Source organism: Temnothorax americanus, unplaced genomic scaffold (assembly GCF_048541705.1).
Source record: "Temnothorax americanus isolate GAGA-0224 unplaced genomic scaffold, ASM4854170v1 Scaffold72, whole genome shotgun sequence".
In the NCBI taxonomy this organism is placed as follows: domain Eukaryota; kingdom Metazoa; phylum Arthropoda; class Insecta; order Hymenoptera; family Formicidae; genus Temnothorax; species Temnothorax americanus.
The window spans coordinates 422,234-438,718 of NW_027509795.1; the positions used below are offsets into that span (position 1 = coordinate 422,234).

Sequence of the window (16,485 nt, forward strand, 5' to 3'; positions counted from 1 at the left end):
GGGTGATAATGGCTGCGTTCGAGGAGCGCGCTATTAGCGCTATTTGCTTATTCTATCCTTGTTCTACAATGAGCGATAAAGATAGAATGATGCAATAGCGCTAATAGCGCGCTCCCCGAACGCACCCAATAAGTACTGTGTGAATAAGCCTATTTTTTTTTAGATGATCTTGCACGGTTCACCTTTCGTCTTTTTCTTTTCACTTTGGAGAAAAAAAAGAAACGATCTATAAATATGCTGATATATCAAGGCAGTCTCTTTTATAAATTATACGTAAAAGGAGCATTTTAGTTTAGATATTTATAAGTATGACATTAATGTTACAGAAGTTTGAAATATTTACAAAAGTTATAAAATATTCTCTCCCTTTCTTTTTTCTCTCTTTCCTTCTTCCCTCACTCACCAACTCCATTACGGATCATCGTCCAAAAGTACATAATAGTGTTAAGTAACGCGTACAATTGTATTATTTTAAATAATTATTTTTTTTCTATTTTTAATTACACTACATTTCAATATAGACCAAGCACTTCAAGTTCAACGGGTTATGTTATATGGACTCCTCTGCAGAATAATAATAGCAAGCGACTCGTAATAAGCAAACTCTACGGAGATCTTAAAATACTTTACAATTTTAAAGTTCAAAAACTTTATTAAAATTAGACGGAAATTTTTTTTATTTTTAAATTGTTTTCGAAACATATTTGTTTGTTTAAAATTCTCTTCAAGAAACAGATGAAACTAGAACCACATACATCAGTATTATACCGAATACCTATGTAAAATAAATTTTGAAGTAAATATATGAAAATTTCTAAAGTGTCTGTAACGATTAATCGATTTTGGAAAAATCTGAATATTAAATTTAGAAATATTTAGATGTAACAAAAATTTTCAAAAATAGATTTTTTTTAATTGTCTAAATTAATTATTTGCAAACTAATTTTATTAAAACAGATTTTTTGAAAACCGATTTTCGAAATTAAAATAATGATATTTTCATAATCAGTTTAAGCGATTTAATAGAGCGCAAATAATCTTAAACATAAATCTAATATATTAGAGATTATAATCGAATTTAATTTATGTAAAAACTTAATATAATGAATAATACTAACAATAAGGAGATTACATAATAGTAAATAAACTCACTTGAGCAATATATTCAGTGCGCAGAAAAAGAAAACTAAATTTGCTTTATTGACAAGAGGAGGACGTGGTAGACTACTCTCAGTTTTAATCCGCTTACACGTGATGATCGAAAATAAGTTGATATATGTCCGAGTGTTTCGTTCAATATGTCTTATAAACAATACTTTTTAATGTTTAAAATTTTAAGTGATCGGTAGTGTAGTTTATAAGTCTTAAAGAAAGATGCTAGTAAGCTGTTGTATAACGCACTTGGTGAGCATCAGAGTAGCGAGGATGCAGGATCAATACACTGTTAATTTTTTTGTTATTTTTATTTTTTTCTTAATTATTTAATATATAAATATATATATTATTTAATAAAATTAAACATTTGGCACACTGACCAAGTGCACTATATATGGCGCTGCTTGCTAGTGCATCTCCTCCTTTAAAATTTATAATAACCGATCGCTTAAAATTTTAAACAGTAAAAAGTACCATTTATAGGGCACATCAAATCAAATACTTGAACACGGATCAATTTATTTTTAATATACAAGGTAGGCACATGGCGCACTTGCACATCTCAAAAATTTGTAAATTATAAGTTGTATACGAAAAATTATTTTGCACAAAAGTTGCGTGACCTCGGGGGGGTTATTATATAATGTATACATTTTTTTTATAAGTGGAGGCGGTTAAAAAATTTCAAGGTCAACTTCGTTTTTTTAATTAAAATATTATATTTTTTGTGCTACTGTTATATTTTGTGTCTATTACACGTACGAGTTTGGCTCGCAAGTCCGGCTCGGCGAGCTTCATTCGCGACCCGGACTCGAATGTTTCTTTTACCACACACAAAAGGAAAATGTGCGAATTTGGCTCATCTGACGCTGACCCGGCTCGTGATATCCCATAAGGTGAAAGTGAAAAATAAACAAAATTAGCCATTTCGATGGTTATTTCACAGACTTTGTCAATCTCTTCATGAAACTGGGTAATGTTATCAAGCGTAATCGTAAAGCTGCTACAGGGGAGAAAATACTGTTGCTGTCTTACAATTAGCAAACGTAATGTACAATCCGCATGTTGGCACACGAAAGATTGCAGTCGGGAATTAGTCAACGAAGTATACTCCGAATTCTTCACGCTCACTTTCATCACTTCACCAAGAGCTACATGGAATAAACTTTGAAAACCGTGTTCGATTTTGCTAATGGTTTTTGCATCAAATGCAAAATAATGATCGTTTTTTAACGTTTTATGTACGGATGAAGCTACGTTTACCGACATGCACTATTGGGCATTAAAGAACTCACCACCCTCACTGGATGAGAGAAATTGATCACTAACGACGACGGAGCATTAACATGTGGTGTGGCCATACTCGGCAATCAAATAATTTAACCATACTTTATTGATGGACAATTAACGGGACAAAAATACGCAATTTTTTTTAACGGAGATCTTATACCAACGTTATTGGAGAATGTACCACTAAATATTGGTTTAAAAATGTGGTACATGCATGATGATTGCCCTGCACATTACGCACGAGAGTCAAGAGAAGCGTTGCATAGACATCAATTTCCAAATCGATTAGGTCGTGATGGAGAATTTTTATGACCACTTCGTTCACCAGATCTAACGCCATTAAATTATTTTTTGTGAGATACATTGAAAGATACAGTGTATCGTGAGCCACCCACAACGGTAGAAAATATAAAAAATCGAATTCTCTCAAAACGTACGTGCAATAGACTTAATTCAGAAACAATTCAGAGTGCTGTTTCGTCATTGACTAACAGATTATCATTGATTAACAGTCATTTGTATTAAAAATGTTAACGCGGGCACCAATTCGAATACCTAATTTTTAATATTTTGTTTAATTTATGCTGCAATATATTATTAAGTTAAATCTACAAAAACTCATTAATTTTATTAAAATATTAAAACAAAAGCTATTTGTCGTATGTTTTCTCTATATTTAAGATACGTGACACCCAATCCAGAAACATGTGACAACCAACCCTGCAGGGTATGGGGTAAGTTGTCACATTTGCATGATTTTGCTTAGAATTAGAAAACTTTTTTGTGTATAAATATAATATATAATATGTAAGTCTAATATTTGTTTTCTTATACTAAAGGATGTAGCTACATTATAAAGTAGTACACGATATTATAAAATATTACTATAACATTTTTTTTTTAAATCAGTATTTGAAAAATGTGACAACCAGCCTCGGTTTCCCCTAAGGTAAAGGTACCAATACCCGGACATGTACCTATATCCGGACACCTTTATTATTTATAAGTATAACGCAAATTAAAATCAAAGATAAAAGTATTTTTTCTTGTAGTTTGAAACTTCAATTATAATATCCAAACGTTTATTTTCATAAATTTATATTTTTTTAAAGGTATCCAGACACAGATACGTGTCCAGGTATTGGTACATTTCCTATGCTTAAGTGTCCGGGTATTGGTACCTTTACCTTATACACTATATGTAATGACCCCTTCAAAGTCATGCAAATTTCGTATATAACAATTTTTTGTACAACTTATAATTTTCTGTCACATCTAATTGTGCGTAGTCAAATATATAATTGAAATATATGATTTTTCGCAAAAACTAATAGAAAATATCAGTATTTATAGTAGTTTTAATATTTATATAAATTTAAAAAACATGATAAAAACAAATGAGAATATTAATTACCGAAAGTGTAAATTGGTTATCCAAATTAAACAAGCCACAAACTCTGATGCGCAACGGACGCGCCCATAGAAATACTCCCAATTCGGTTGTTTCCTAAAAGTAAAGAACATCGCAAAATATTGTCTTTGTAACTTTTCCATAATTAAAATATAAAAATGTCAATTATTTTTTATGTAGCTATTAAAAATAGGTTAATAAAAAAATGAGTAAAGTTAAACTTTTGCACATTTTAAACTTTACGAATTAAAATAAATAAGAATTGATCTTTATTTCATTTTAAAGTTTATATTTTAATAAAAATTTCAAACAATTTCTTCAAAATGTTTTATACATTTAATATAGAATTAAAAGATATTCGTAATAATGTTCAATAAAATTTTACGGAAAAACCGTGACAAAAAAATAATTTCGAATGTTTAATGCATGTCTGTATACAAGATTGATTATAGCAGTACCATGTATATATACAAATTGGCCTATTTTAATCTATAAATCAAAATATCTTGGAAATAAATTTGAGTTAATAAAATTGAACACATATAAGTGTTGAAGGAGTTCAAAGGGATCGTCAAACCATCGCAAAAAAATTGATAGGTGGTCTTCCAGACCTTGGAAATTACAAGATCATCTCTGTTTTTTTTTTAAATTAAATCTAATTCTTTTTTTACTGTATGATGAAGAAGAAGGCGAGATTCATTTATACCATATGTTTAACATTTTATTAACAAATTTTTACAAATAAAATCAATTCTCGGATTTTAAATTAAATTTCAAGGAGTCCTATTTGTTCCATTACGCTATCTTTATCGCTTATGACTAGTTCTCTTTCATAACACGAAAGTTTTGTGTAATGGCCACTCAGATCGTTATGATTAAAATCTCTTTGAAGTTGTTATGTATACACAAGTGTTTATAAAAATAAAGAAGCTATTACAGCATATTCTTAAAACCAAATCAAGTCAAAAAGTCCTATATCACTTTTCCCTCCGACAATTTTATCGATCAGATAAGTTAAGTATTGAAAAAGTTACCAAATTTTCCAAATTTTACCAAAAATGTCCCAAAAAATATTAATCAAATAAAAAAATGTTTTACACAAAAGTTGTTCAAATTATTTAATAGAAAAAGATGATAAAAAAACATGGAAATTTTTATTTAAAAAATAAAAATAATGCCTACACCCAAAATTAAACAAATATTACTTTACATTATGTGTCCTTCAACTATAATCTAAGATATTTTTTAGTGAGATGCATACTTTCAGAGATGACAGCTTGTAACGCTTTAAATGCCTCACCCTGTATATGCGGAGTGGGAGCATTTAAACTATTTGAGATACGTTCCATTTAGCGCTAGCAACACTCTTAGAATTATTTCATCTTTGTTGTTTAGCAAATGTTAAACAAGGACAAATGATGCTCATGCACAAGCGTCACGAGCACCAAATAAAATCTACTCTTAAAATGTTACAAGCTATTATCTCTGAAAGTACACGTCATAGCACAAATGTTTTACACAAAGGTTGTACCTATTGTCTGGAGAGGGACAAATAATGGTAAAATCAATGTTGCCGCAATACGCATGCATGCGCGTACGCGCGCACATGTACAACATATGTATACCGTACATTTTAGCAGTGCGTTACATACAAATTTTACTCACAGTCGAAAAGTTACTATGCTTGAATGCGGAAGTTTCTGCCGAGAATATTATACTTGCCAATAAGTTCGCCTATAACAATTGTACGCAGCATTAAAAAGGTTATTACACCAATTTCGCTTATATTATATTTGTAATATATGTATACTAATACCTGATTGCATGTCAAATGACAGATGCAACTTATAGCAATAATTTGAAGTGATAAAATTAGTGTCACATACGAGATATAAAGTAACAACATGTTGTTAAGTGTATCTTTTCTATTAAAAACAATGCTGAAGACATTAGTTGTAAGGTGCATTAACATACACGTGATCCAAATAAGCAACTGTGGGTTGTAATAAAAAGTGAGATGATTTGTTGCATCGCAAAGGTAACGATGTAACCGCTGGAGATTCACGATGGCAAGCATGTCGGCAAATAATCTGATATTGATGCCAACAGTCATCCCTATGTACATAAAACCTTTTATTAAGATTATTTATTATATACCATAAACATACACGCGTGTGCGCGTGATAAATATACTCAATATATTTATATGTTATACATATATATAAATTTAATATTATAAAAGTATTTTATTTTTAGATATTAACTTAGATACTTAAGAACATTCATCAATTTTAATATAAAGTTCTTAATAATAGCATTTGAGAATCGTCATTGATTGAGTTAACTTGATTCAATTTATTCAACGGTTTTGAATTTATCAGTTGACAATAATATACCAATCAATCCATGACACAGCCTGTTGAGACGATGAAATCTGCGACGCAATGCATCGTATAAGAAGTAAAATTTCGCGATTTCCATGGAAAACAATATTCGTGTTACGCATATTATCATAAATTCAAACAAAACTGTGTTGGTTAAAGTTTTGTTTCTAGCATTATATATTATTATTAGTAAGATAGGTATGAACCAAGCGCCGAAGATCAATATCATAATCAGCCATTGCATATAGTGATTCTTTCGTTTGTCATCAGTGCACCAATGATAATGCTGTATTAAATTATCGAATTTACGAGTTGTGGATATAGTACGTTCAAATTCCATATGTCGCAGACACGACAACAATGCCGTTAGAATCATATAGGAAGACCGGCTGTATAGATTCAATTGTTTTAGAACACATTCCATTTTAGTCTTACACACAGTTAAATAAGTGTCAAATGTATAATATTCTCCGGCGCAATACATCCCGCACGCGATCAGTGAGTACACTGCCAGTGGGTGAAAATTTTTGACTATCGATAATTCATCGATCGTGTGTGGATGACAGCCACAAAGACGCGATATGTATAGCAACCATCGACAATTTTCCAACATGATTTCACAAGAACTGACTTTGTTGCTATGATCATTGCTAACATATCGCTATGTTTCACTCATGCTAGCGATAGAGCGCAGATAAATCTGTTTATTACTTCAAACGGAGCTAATAACAGTAATTTGTCTCTATTGCGTGTAGATCTCAGAGATAGTGATAAAATACTACACGAGAAATTTCTGACAATGTCTCTCTTTCACGATTCCAAGCTGATCGAAAAAGCGAAACATGCGAGCATTAAAGTGTTTTCACAACACCACTACGGAAAGTTCGACTTTCCATGCCTGTAGAGAGGGACGAAAGTGGCCTAATTTCACGCCAAGGAGAAAAGTTGTTACTTTCGTCCCTGTTACAGGGACGAAAGTAATCAAGTTGTTACTTTCCTCCCGCCAAACAGGGACGAAAGTGGTAATTTTCCTCCCTAGGGCGGAAAGTGATCACTTTCGTCCCGCTAAACAGAGACGAAAGTGGCCACTTTCCTCTCTAGAGCGGAAAATGACCACTTTCGTCCCGGTTTAGCGGACGGAATGTAAAGTAACGGGCAAATCTTAAAACATATATAGAAAGCTTTCTAGCAAGTGACATTCGACACAAGTGTCGTTTTGTCTTTGTTACTCATTGCCAAAAAAGAAAGATAAAACGACGTTTGTGTCGACTTGTGTCGCTTGCTGTGGCTGTATCATGACTGAAAATACATCTGAATCAACATCTAAAATACAAAATAAAGAAAATAATTCAATCTTTCAATTCCAAAATTGTAGTGTAAATATTAAATTCACTAATTAATGCTTATTCTTTGTAAAAATGATATTCTTTAATTATATTCTAAAAATTAATAGACAATTTTAAATCGTGTAGATTTAATTCCGGGGATGGAAGGGTATTAATGTTCCAACGATAGCTGTGTTTCAAGTCCGACAAATAATCGGCGCGCAGTTTATTAAGTTGGAATATATGTATATACATTTTAATTCGTTACTTCTGTAACTATTAATTCTCTATTTGCGCACCACGTATACCGCGCTTGACTCGTATCGCCGTCTATTAATTTATTGACATTTTCACGAGTCTATAATGATATATTTATATTCTAAAAATTATATTTTTTACATTTTTTGGAAATTTTATTGTCATTTTAAAATTAAAATTATTTATATATTTTATTTTAATTTAATTTTCTTTATGTGGGGGGCTTTGCCCCTGGATCCCACCGAGGGCTTTACTCCTGGACCCCACCAGGGCTTCGTTTCTGGACCCCACATCACTCTCATTTTCTCTTTCTATTTAACTACACGCGCGTATAAACTGTATGAATGGAACATCAAACGCATACACTCTACAGGCATTCAAAAGTCGAACATTTCCGTAAAAAGGTGTTGTGAAAAATATCGTGTGCATCTCGGGTCGAAAGCTTTTTCAGACTCGCGTGATTTGCCGTCCGAGCCGAAGGCGAGGGCGACAAACTTCACACTCGTCTGAAAAACGCTACTTTCGCCCCTTGGTGCACAATATACTATTCTGTATTTGTTGAATTAATTAGCTCTTTTAAAATGTCCTTTTCTATATATAATAGCGATAACATTTTGTAACTATTATGCCGTGATACATATATAACAATCAGATAACTGAAACACACGCAACCATTTAATTGCGACGATTGCTCGTAATTGATTCCATGCAATCTTTATCATTTTTGTTACTATTAATAGTATTATTGATAAAACTACATAGTTATGACAACCGCACCGATTTAAATGACCATTACACATATATTATCAAGAATACGCGAAAAAATAGACAAATTTAAGTTTCGATATAAAGACAATGATCAAGCTAAAAAATACGCGACGCATAAAACAAGGTCAAGCCACTTCCGATATATGTAATTTTTATAATATCCGTTGCAATAAAATAATTGATCGCGCATTTGAACTCTAATTCCCGTTTTACTTTCAACGGCGAGATAGACAAGCTTAAAAAAATCACGAGCAAAACCGTGTTATCACTGCGTTCAATGGAGGCTAACCATGGCCCAATGATTTCACCAGATCAAGATCCCTCCGCCAAGTGGCACGCCAGGTAGTATCCGACACCAGAGAAGAACGATTCACATAGTGGAGAGCGAGCTGTGCTCTGCTTCTGTCGTATTTCATAGGATCAATCTGCGAAAGAAAGTTAAGTGACCCGTTGAACACCAAAGACCTCACTGCAGGAGGAAACGAATCTCGGATCTTCCGGACTGCTGCGATAGCAGCCATTTCGACAGCCAGTTAACGGCAGACTTTTACCTCTTTCCAAATATAGTATTATGCAATTCCCGAATGTTTTCACGATTTAATTGGTATTTATTATAACTTCTTAAAAAATCAAGATACGCGTGCGAAAATATATTCTTCCATTATTAAAAAAATACATATATATTTTATTACAAAAATCATGGATAGAACAATTCCTCTCGAAGAGAGTGGTTACAAATAATTTTATTGTAGTTTACTATTATATGTGCGAGTACGAAAGTTCTCGAGTACCGACTGTTCGAGATGAATCGAACCGATAACACAGTGAGATTTCAATTAATTTCGTAGTTAAATATTTAATGGCACAAAACTCATGTAATTTTTAATTTTTCTGTGATATTTAATCAATTATAATAAGTAATTAAGTAAAATTATTTAAATATTAAATTCAACATTTAGATAATTAGAACTGTCAAAATCTTACAGATATCAGAGAGTACCCAATCGATTTGTTTCGAATTTATTAAGTACTCGCACATTTTTATTTACGATGATCACAATATTATAGTAATTTGTTTCAATAAGTATAAACCTCTTTTTCATAAAATTTTAGCAACTGAACAAGTTATATAAAAATTTCTTACGTAACATGTCATACATTGCATATGTATTTTATTACATTAGAAATTAATTAAATAACCTAAAAACATATAAAATAACCTGAGAAATTAAAAAATTAATTAAAGTTCTGGAATGGCGAAATGTCCAGTGCCTGAAAAAGTTTCTTAAAAGAAACTAAAGATTAAATAAAAATATATATATCCATTTGTAATTTGTACCACTTCTTTTTTAAAGGAGTTATATGATACGACCTTTTGGTCGTTTCGATCAAAGTTAAGTTTTTAATTTTTTCAGTATAATTCAAATTTGTCTATAAACAGTAACTATCCATGTTCAATCTGCTAAGTTTTTTTTAGCATTAAAGTAACATTAATATTAAAAAAAATTAACGGGAGAATATTTAACAAGGAAAATAAAATCTTTTCTCTCAGAAGATGCTGTTTAATCGATTTCGTGATTTTACTTTAAAAATTACGTAGCTGTCATCGTTAACTTATTGCCGAAACCACTGCTTCTGGAAACCGCCAAGAAAACCCGAAATTAATTTTGGCCTTGCAACAAAAACCCTTAGATTCAACGAGACACCAAACTAGGCGCCGAAGATGGGTTCTATAGAAACTGATGAGAAATAACTCTCTACGACAAAAATCGAACTCTCCATCAGTACAAACCACGCATTCGCGTCCATCTGACGCGAGATACAGCGATAAGGTCCTATCACCGAGGCAGCGATCGCGTCTATGAACGTGACAATAACACGGTATTTGTATTAACTTTTAACGATTTAATGTATTTTACGCCGAACGTAATTTAAGAAGATTTCTTTAACAAATTGTTTAATATTATGCGAAATTCGCGAAAATGTTTTATCGAGAACAAGATAAAATAACGTTTCAAATTTTAATTTTTTATAACGGGCCACAATCTGAAATCCGAAATTTTGCAAAAATATGTTAATTTTATTTGTTATTACACTATTTCATAATATGTAAGACGCGGATGTTGATTTTCATGAACAAAAATATTATAGGTAAATGATCATTGTCTAGCATCAAACCTTTTCACAGTTTTATTAAATAAATCATACTACTTATCATAATAGTAATAATTTCCAATACAAAATTTTAAATAAAAAATCTCCCAAATTTATTAACAATCTTTTAGTAAATAAAATTTACTTTAGTAAATAAAAGCTTTCAAGTAAATGTTTATCAAACGCGATTGTCGCCTTATTATACGCATCGTTTACATTTATACATTAAATATTACATTATTTCTATAATTCTTTATATATACAATATATATATACATAATGTACCCATTGTGCCAAACATTTCAGAACGGCCATTTATCTAAAAAAGTATTGGTTTATTGGAAAAAAGTTTCAGATAAAAGTTGGAGAGTTTAAAGGCGACTAATAAATGATCTTATTAGATTTTGGACCCGAAGCCTGTGTTTGACTCACAATCAGTAGAACCCAAGTTAAATTGTTTTAATGGAATTTTTTATTGTATTATCTTTTTTATTGTATTATCTTTTTCTGCTAATTAATTTGAACAACTTTTGTCTGAAACTTTTTTTATTTCTCTAATACTTTTTAAGATATTTTTTCAAAGAAAATTTGGTACATTTTTCAATATTTAACTTATCATTTGATTATTATTGCTTGTCGAAGGCAAAAGTGTTACATATGACTTTTTGACTTGATTTATTCTCAAGAATATGCTGTTGCAATTGTACCTCAATTTTTTTAAATACTTTTTAATATAAAAATTATTTAATATAAAAATTAGTATTATTTAATATACTTTTTGAGAGAGAGAGAGAGAGAGAGAGAGAGAGATGTTATTATTAATATATAATAAAAATAATAAATGCAATTATATTTATTATTGTCATATTATTATATTGAAACTATTACTCCTATTTCTCGTCTTATACAATCTTTTCAACTGTTGATTTATCCCCTTGACCCTGCCTACCCGAATCCCTACCTACCAGTATTCCGATGTATGGCCCTATCCCTTTCCATTTTCCTACCTACCCGTGTGTTACAATCAAATATAAATCTAATACGCATCTTCAATTAAAATCGCGACACGATCTATAAGGGATTTGATGATTAATCCAGCGGAATAGATACCTCAAAGTGACACGATCACTTGAGATTTGCGAAATGTGGAATTTAACACGCGTACACAGAAAAAAAAAGTTCTTGATTTGAAAATGTCTTTAGTTTCAACGTGGAAATCTTGAAATAAGATTATATATTGCGTAAAACTTGCTTGAAGAAGACTTGCTTGAAGAAGACTTGCTTGAATGAAGTTATTATAGTGCAACCAAAGTATAGTGCAACTAAGAAAAAACTGTTGAAATTCTTATAAGAAAGTATAGATTGTTTCATATATATATAAGCAAGATCACAATAATCTTCTTATAAGAATTTCAAATTTTTATTTCAACACTTTTTTCTCGGTTGCACTATATAACAACTTCATTCAAGCAAGTTTTCTTCAAGCAAGTTTAACGCAATATAATCTTATTTCAAGATTTCTACGTTGAAACTAAAGATATTTTTAAATCAAGAATATCTTAATATATTCTCTTTCTCTGTGCACGATTGTAATTTAACTGGGATTTTTCCAATCTCGAAAATACGCGAGATTGCTTTAATTGTATAAGTTTTAAATTAGTGGGACCTTTTAATTAATAATTTAAATCTGAATTGTTAATTAAGAGATGATATATATATATACAATAATTCAATATGTAATTATAGTTTATTTTAGTTTCAATTCACAAATTAATATTGATTTGTGAATTAAATGCAATTCACGAATCAAATTTGATTTGTGAATTATATCAGCTTTAAATCAAGAATCAAAATTTAATTATAAATAAAAGCCTGTGTAATTTACAAATCAAAATTGATTTGTAAATAAAAGCTTATATAATTAATAATTTAAAATTGATTTACAAGAATAAAATTTTAGATAATTTCTCTTCCTCTAATTATTTTAACTTATCGAGATAAACCAATCTAATATTAAATGCAAAAGAATTATTATGCAGATAAGAGATGATACTCACCTCAAGGTTGCTCCGTCGGGGCCCGATGTCTCTCTCAGACCTCCTCCTCCTTCTCCTCCTTCTCCTCTCACCGCACAGGACATTCGCGAGAAACATTCGCGGATAATAAACTATATCGCGCGCGGACTAATTTCAGTAAAAGTCTTTCTCGCGCGATATTTACGGCACTTCCGTTTAAAAAAGTCCTTTAGTCCGATTACTTGAACGGCACAGCCGAAGCAAACGCGACAAACCGGCTGCGGTTCGTTTATTCAATTAAATCGGCGGACGAGCAGGGTACGTTAGCTTCCCCGTTACCGGTGATGGCGGCGCGCGAAATATGTTCCAAAAGGTGCGATTTCATGGGCGTCAGTTGACGCGCGTCAAGACGATTTTGTGACGTCATATGTTGTTTCTGCGTCGACGCTGAGAAGTTCAGATTTCCCAACTTCTAAGCGTCAACTGGCATCTCTACGCGAGTTCCAAAAATTGACGCATGAAAACCTTTTTCGTTGCGCGTCAGAATATCGGCGTCATTTATACTAATCTAACTACCCGAACTTGGGGTAGTTCGAGCGTCAACTGACGCCCATGAAAAAGCACCTTAAGATGTCGGCAACTTGGCGCGATACTATGCAAGTCAAGAAAACAGTTAATATAAAGACACGCATGAAAGATACGCTTGAAATTAAATATCGCACGCACAATATACATACGGTATATATCAAACTCGTAAATCTCGCGAAAGTAAAACTGCATTAATATACATATATATACTACTCATGACTGCCGGCCGCTAATTAACTTACGCGACGCGAGATATTATACGAGATATTATGAAGCATTTACGAACGGGCGATGTATCACAGTGTTCCGTTACTTAAATATCACTCGACACAACAATATATCATTCAGCTCTCTTCCTCCCTACGGAGAGAATCGGGAGATAAATTACGCGACAATTCCAGCACAGCGTGCAAAACACGACAGACACGAGATAAATGAATGCCACATTCGCGAATCCAGACATGACGGGACGAGCGATATTATCACCCGCGAATATATCACAGCGAATAAACTGCAAATCGTTCACAATAAGTGCCGACATTGCCGTACATATCTTCATCTTCGCCTCGACGCCTCGAGTGAGCGATTCGCGCGCGACACGTGTTCATTCCGACAAACACCTCGTACACGGCGACGCGACGGCGCGTACTCGCGTATAATAGCGATTATTCCCGCGGCCCGCAAAATGAGGAAGCAGAAATGCCAAGCGTCGAGGCCGAGGCCGCTCAGGCCGCCGAAACGAGAGCGTTCCGAAAACAGCACGAATAAGTATGGGTGACGGGCGCGCGCGGAGCAAAACACTTCCTACCTGTGTGCAGGAGAATGATAATTGAAGATCAAACAAACTTACCTGTAAGTGAAGTTTGATTGAAATTATATGAAGGGCCTCGTTCGAAAAGATTACAACACGTATATAGTACCTCTTCGAACGAGGCCTGAAATATAACTGAGTGACTCACGCAAGTAAAGGCCTTTCGCACGTAAAATCGCGTAAGGACGTAAAACGTAAGCGTAAGAAAATCGACCAATCCCAATCAAGTATTGTTCTGTCCGTAACCCTAGTAGGTGAAAATACTTGATTGGTCTTGATCGATTTTCTTACGCTTACGTTTTACGTCCTTACGGTATTTTATGTGTGAAGACTCACTACTCCGAGCGTTGACGGGAACAATAAGTGACAATTAAGTCTGCTCATCGTTAGAAACAACGTCGAAAACGCGTCTAGCTTCAAGGTATGCAAATTTCAAGTTCAACGGTCGTACCGCTAGTATAGTACGGAGTACGGGCAGTGCGGTGCCGTGCCGGTGCCTAGTACGCACTACGCCGACGCCGCCGTATCGAGATTCGAGCCGCCGCGCCGGTGGCGCGGAGCGACGGAACGTGATTGGCCAGATCCGGGGGCTCGACGCACGAGCCAATCGCGTCCGACCTCTCGCCCGACTGTGCGGCGGCACGGCCCGCGCAAGTAAAGAAATACGTGACACGTTCAACGTCGGATCGCGAGACATTGTCGGTGTGTAAGTAATTCCTTTCTCGTGAACGAAAAGAAATTCGGTTACGGGTTGTTGCAACTGAACGTACGCCGAATATTCCGTTCCTTCTTCGTGTCGACTGAAACGAGTGAGATGCCGTCGCTAGACGAAATGAACGTCGAATGCCGTGCTGGACGCCGTACACACCCTGCCGGCTGTGACTTGGCGGGTCTTCTGCCGTGCGCCGTGATTGAATGGTGAGTGAATTATATGTATGTACATATGTGAGAAATAAATTATTCGAAGCGCGATACATCCGAATCTTAATGGAATCGTTGTTCTGCGTGTCGCAGTGAAACGATAACCTCGAAATTCACGCCTGTCTCTGTTTCGATTTTTTCGAATGAGTATATAAGTGAATCGCGCGGGAAGACGCGCCGCTTCAATGATGTATATTAATTTATTTTATATATTTATATTGGGAGCTTTCCAGCAAGCGACACAATTTTAAGTCGACGCGCAATAAGTGTCGTTTTGTCTTTGTTACTCATTGCCAAAAAAGAAAGATAGAACGACATTTATGTCGACTTATTATATCGCTTACTGGAAAGCTCCCATTATATGTATGTTAAATATCTAATAACCCTCTTTCTCTCTCTCACTTTTTCTCTTTCCGACACTACCGATAAAACATCGATCATTTTGGTACGCGTCCGTGCTACATCTGCAAGTGTATACATATAATATATATGTATACATTTGCTACATCTGCAAATGTATATATATGTATATTTGCAGATGTAGCACGGACACGCACCAAAATGATGTTTTATCAGCAGTGTCGGAAAATAAACGTGGCTACGTAGTACCAATTTCGAAAATGGATGTAATATAGCTGGCGCGGTAGTGTACAGGGGCTTTCGACAGTCCCTCGAAAAAGGCCCTCAAGGCCTCCGCACAATGAAAAATATAAGGGACAGATATCAGCGATTAGGAACTATAGAATCAAGAATAAAGTTGGATGCACGATGAAAAATACTACAGAAACAAGGAATGACACAGGCAATAGATTTTTAACCTATCGGAAGGCGTGTATTAATGCTACCCCAGCTTTATTCCTGAGATTTATTATTTCTAATCGCTAATATCTGTTCCTTGTTCCTTATATTTTTCATGGTGCGGGAGCCTTTAGGGCCTTGGCACATAGAAAAACTTAAGCAGTTAAACTTAAGCAGTAAGAAACCGCTTAGGGCCGTGCCTTAAGTTCTTGACTGTGATTGGCTGATTTGCTTACTGCTTGAGTTTTACTGCTTAAGTTTTTCTATGTGTCCGGGCCTTTTTTTTAGGCTTCTCTCTGCCACCTGTGTCTCTGCTCAATGGGTGCGTTCAGCCGATACTCCGCTAGCCTAGCAATCGTGAGCAGTCGCTCGTTTTCGCTCGTTTCCTCTCCTTTGACCCAATGGATTAAAAGGAGAGGAAACGAGCGAAAACGAGCGACTGCTCACGATTGCTAGGCTAGCGGAGTATCGGTTGAACGCACCCATTGTATTGATTCAAAATATCGAATATCAAATGGCCGATGTATCGATATTTCGAAATATCACATATCGATTCGAATCGGAAGTCTACCTAATCTATATTTATATATATATATATATATATATA

The 16,485-nt window shown here is 33.9% G+C and overlaps 2 protein-coding genes across 3 annotated transcripts in view; one reads left to right on the plus strand and one right to left on the minus strand.

Annotated features, from left to right (window-relative positions):
- Positions 1 to 74: 74 nt before the first annotated feature.
- Positions 75 to 5,981, minus strand: LOC143906525 (uncharacterized). Of its 2 annotated transcripts, none has more exons than XM_077422666.1 (4): positions 5,673 to 5,981; positions 5,522 to 5,590; positions 3,860 to 3,952; positions 75 to 775 (listed from the first exon to the last, which is right to left on the minus strand). In XM_077422666.1, exons 1-4 carry the CDS (start codon positions 5,979 to 5,981, stop codon positions 725 to 727), a joined length of 522 nt encoding a protein of 173 aa, XP_077278792.1. In that variant the 3' UTR covers positions 75 to 724. The 2 variants fall into 2 exon arrangements, with proteins under 2 accessions (XP_077278792.1, XP_077278791.1); XM_077422665.1 differs by lacking the exon at positions 75 to 775 and adding an exon at positions 1,564 to 3,656.
- An 8,174-nt stretch (positions 5,982 to 14,155) lies between these two features.
- Positions 14,156 to 16,485, plus strand: part of LOC143906528 (uncharacterized) — a 46,740-nt gene continuing 44,410 nt past the window's right edge. Inside the window, exon 1 of the mRNA XM_077422675.1 lies at positions 14,156 to 15,077. Within this exon, the coding sequence (XP_077278801.1) occupies positions 14,974 to 15,077 (104 nt within the window). The 5' untranslated portion in view covers positions 14,156 to 14,973. The remainder of the gene's footprint in view (positions 15,078 to 16,485) is intronic.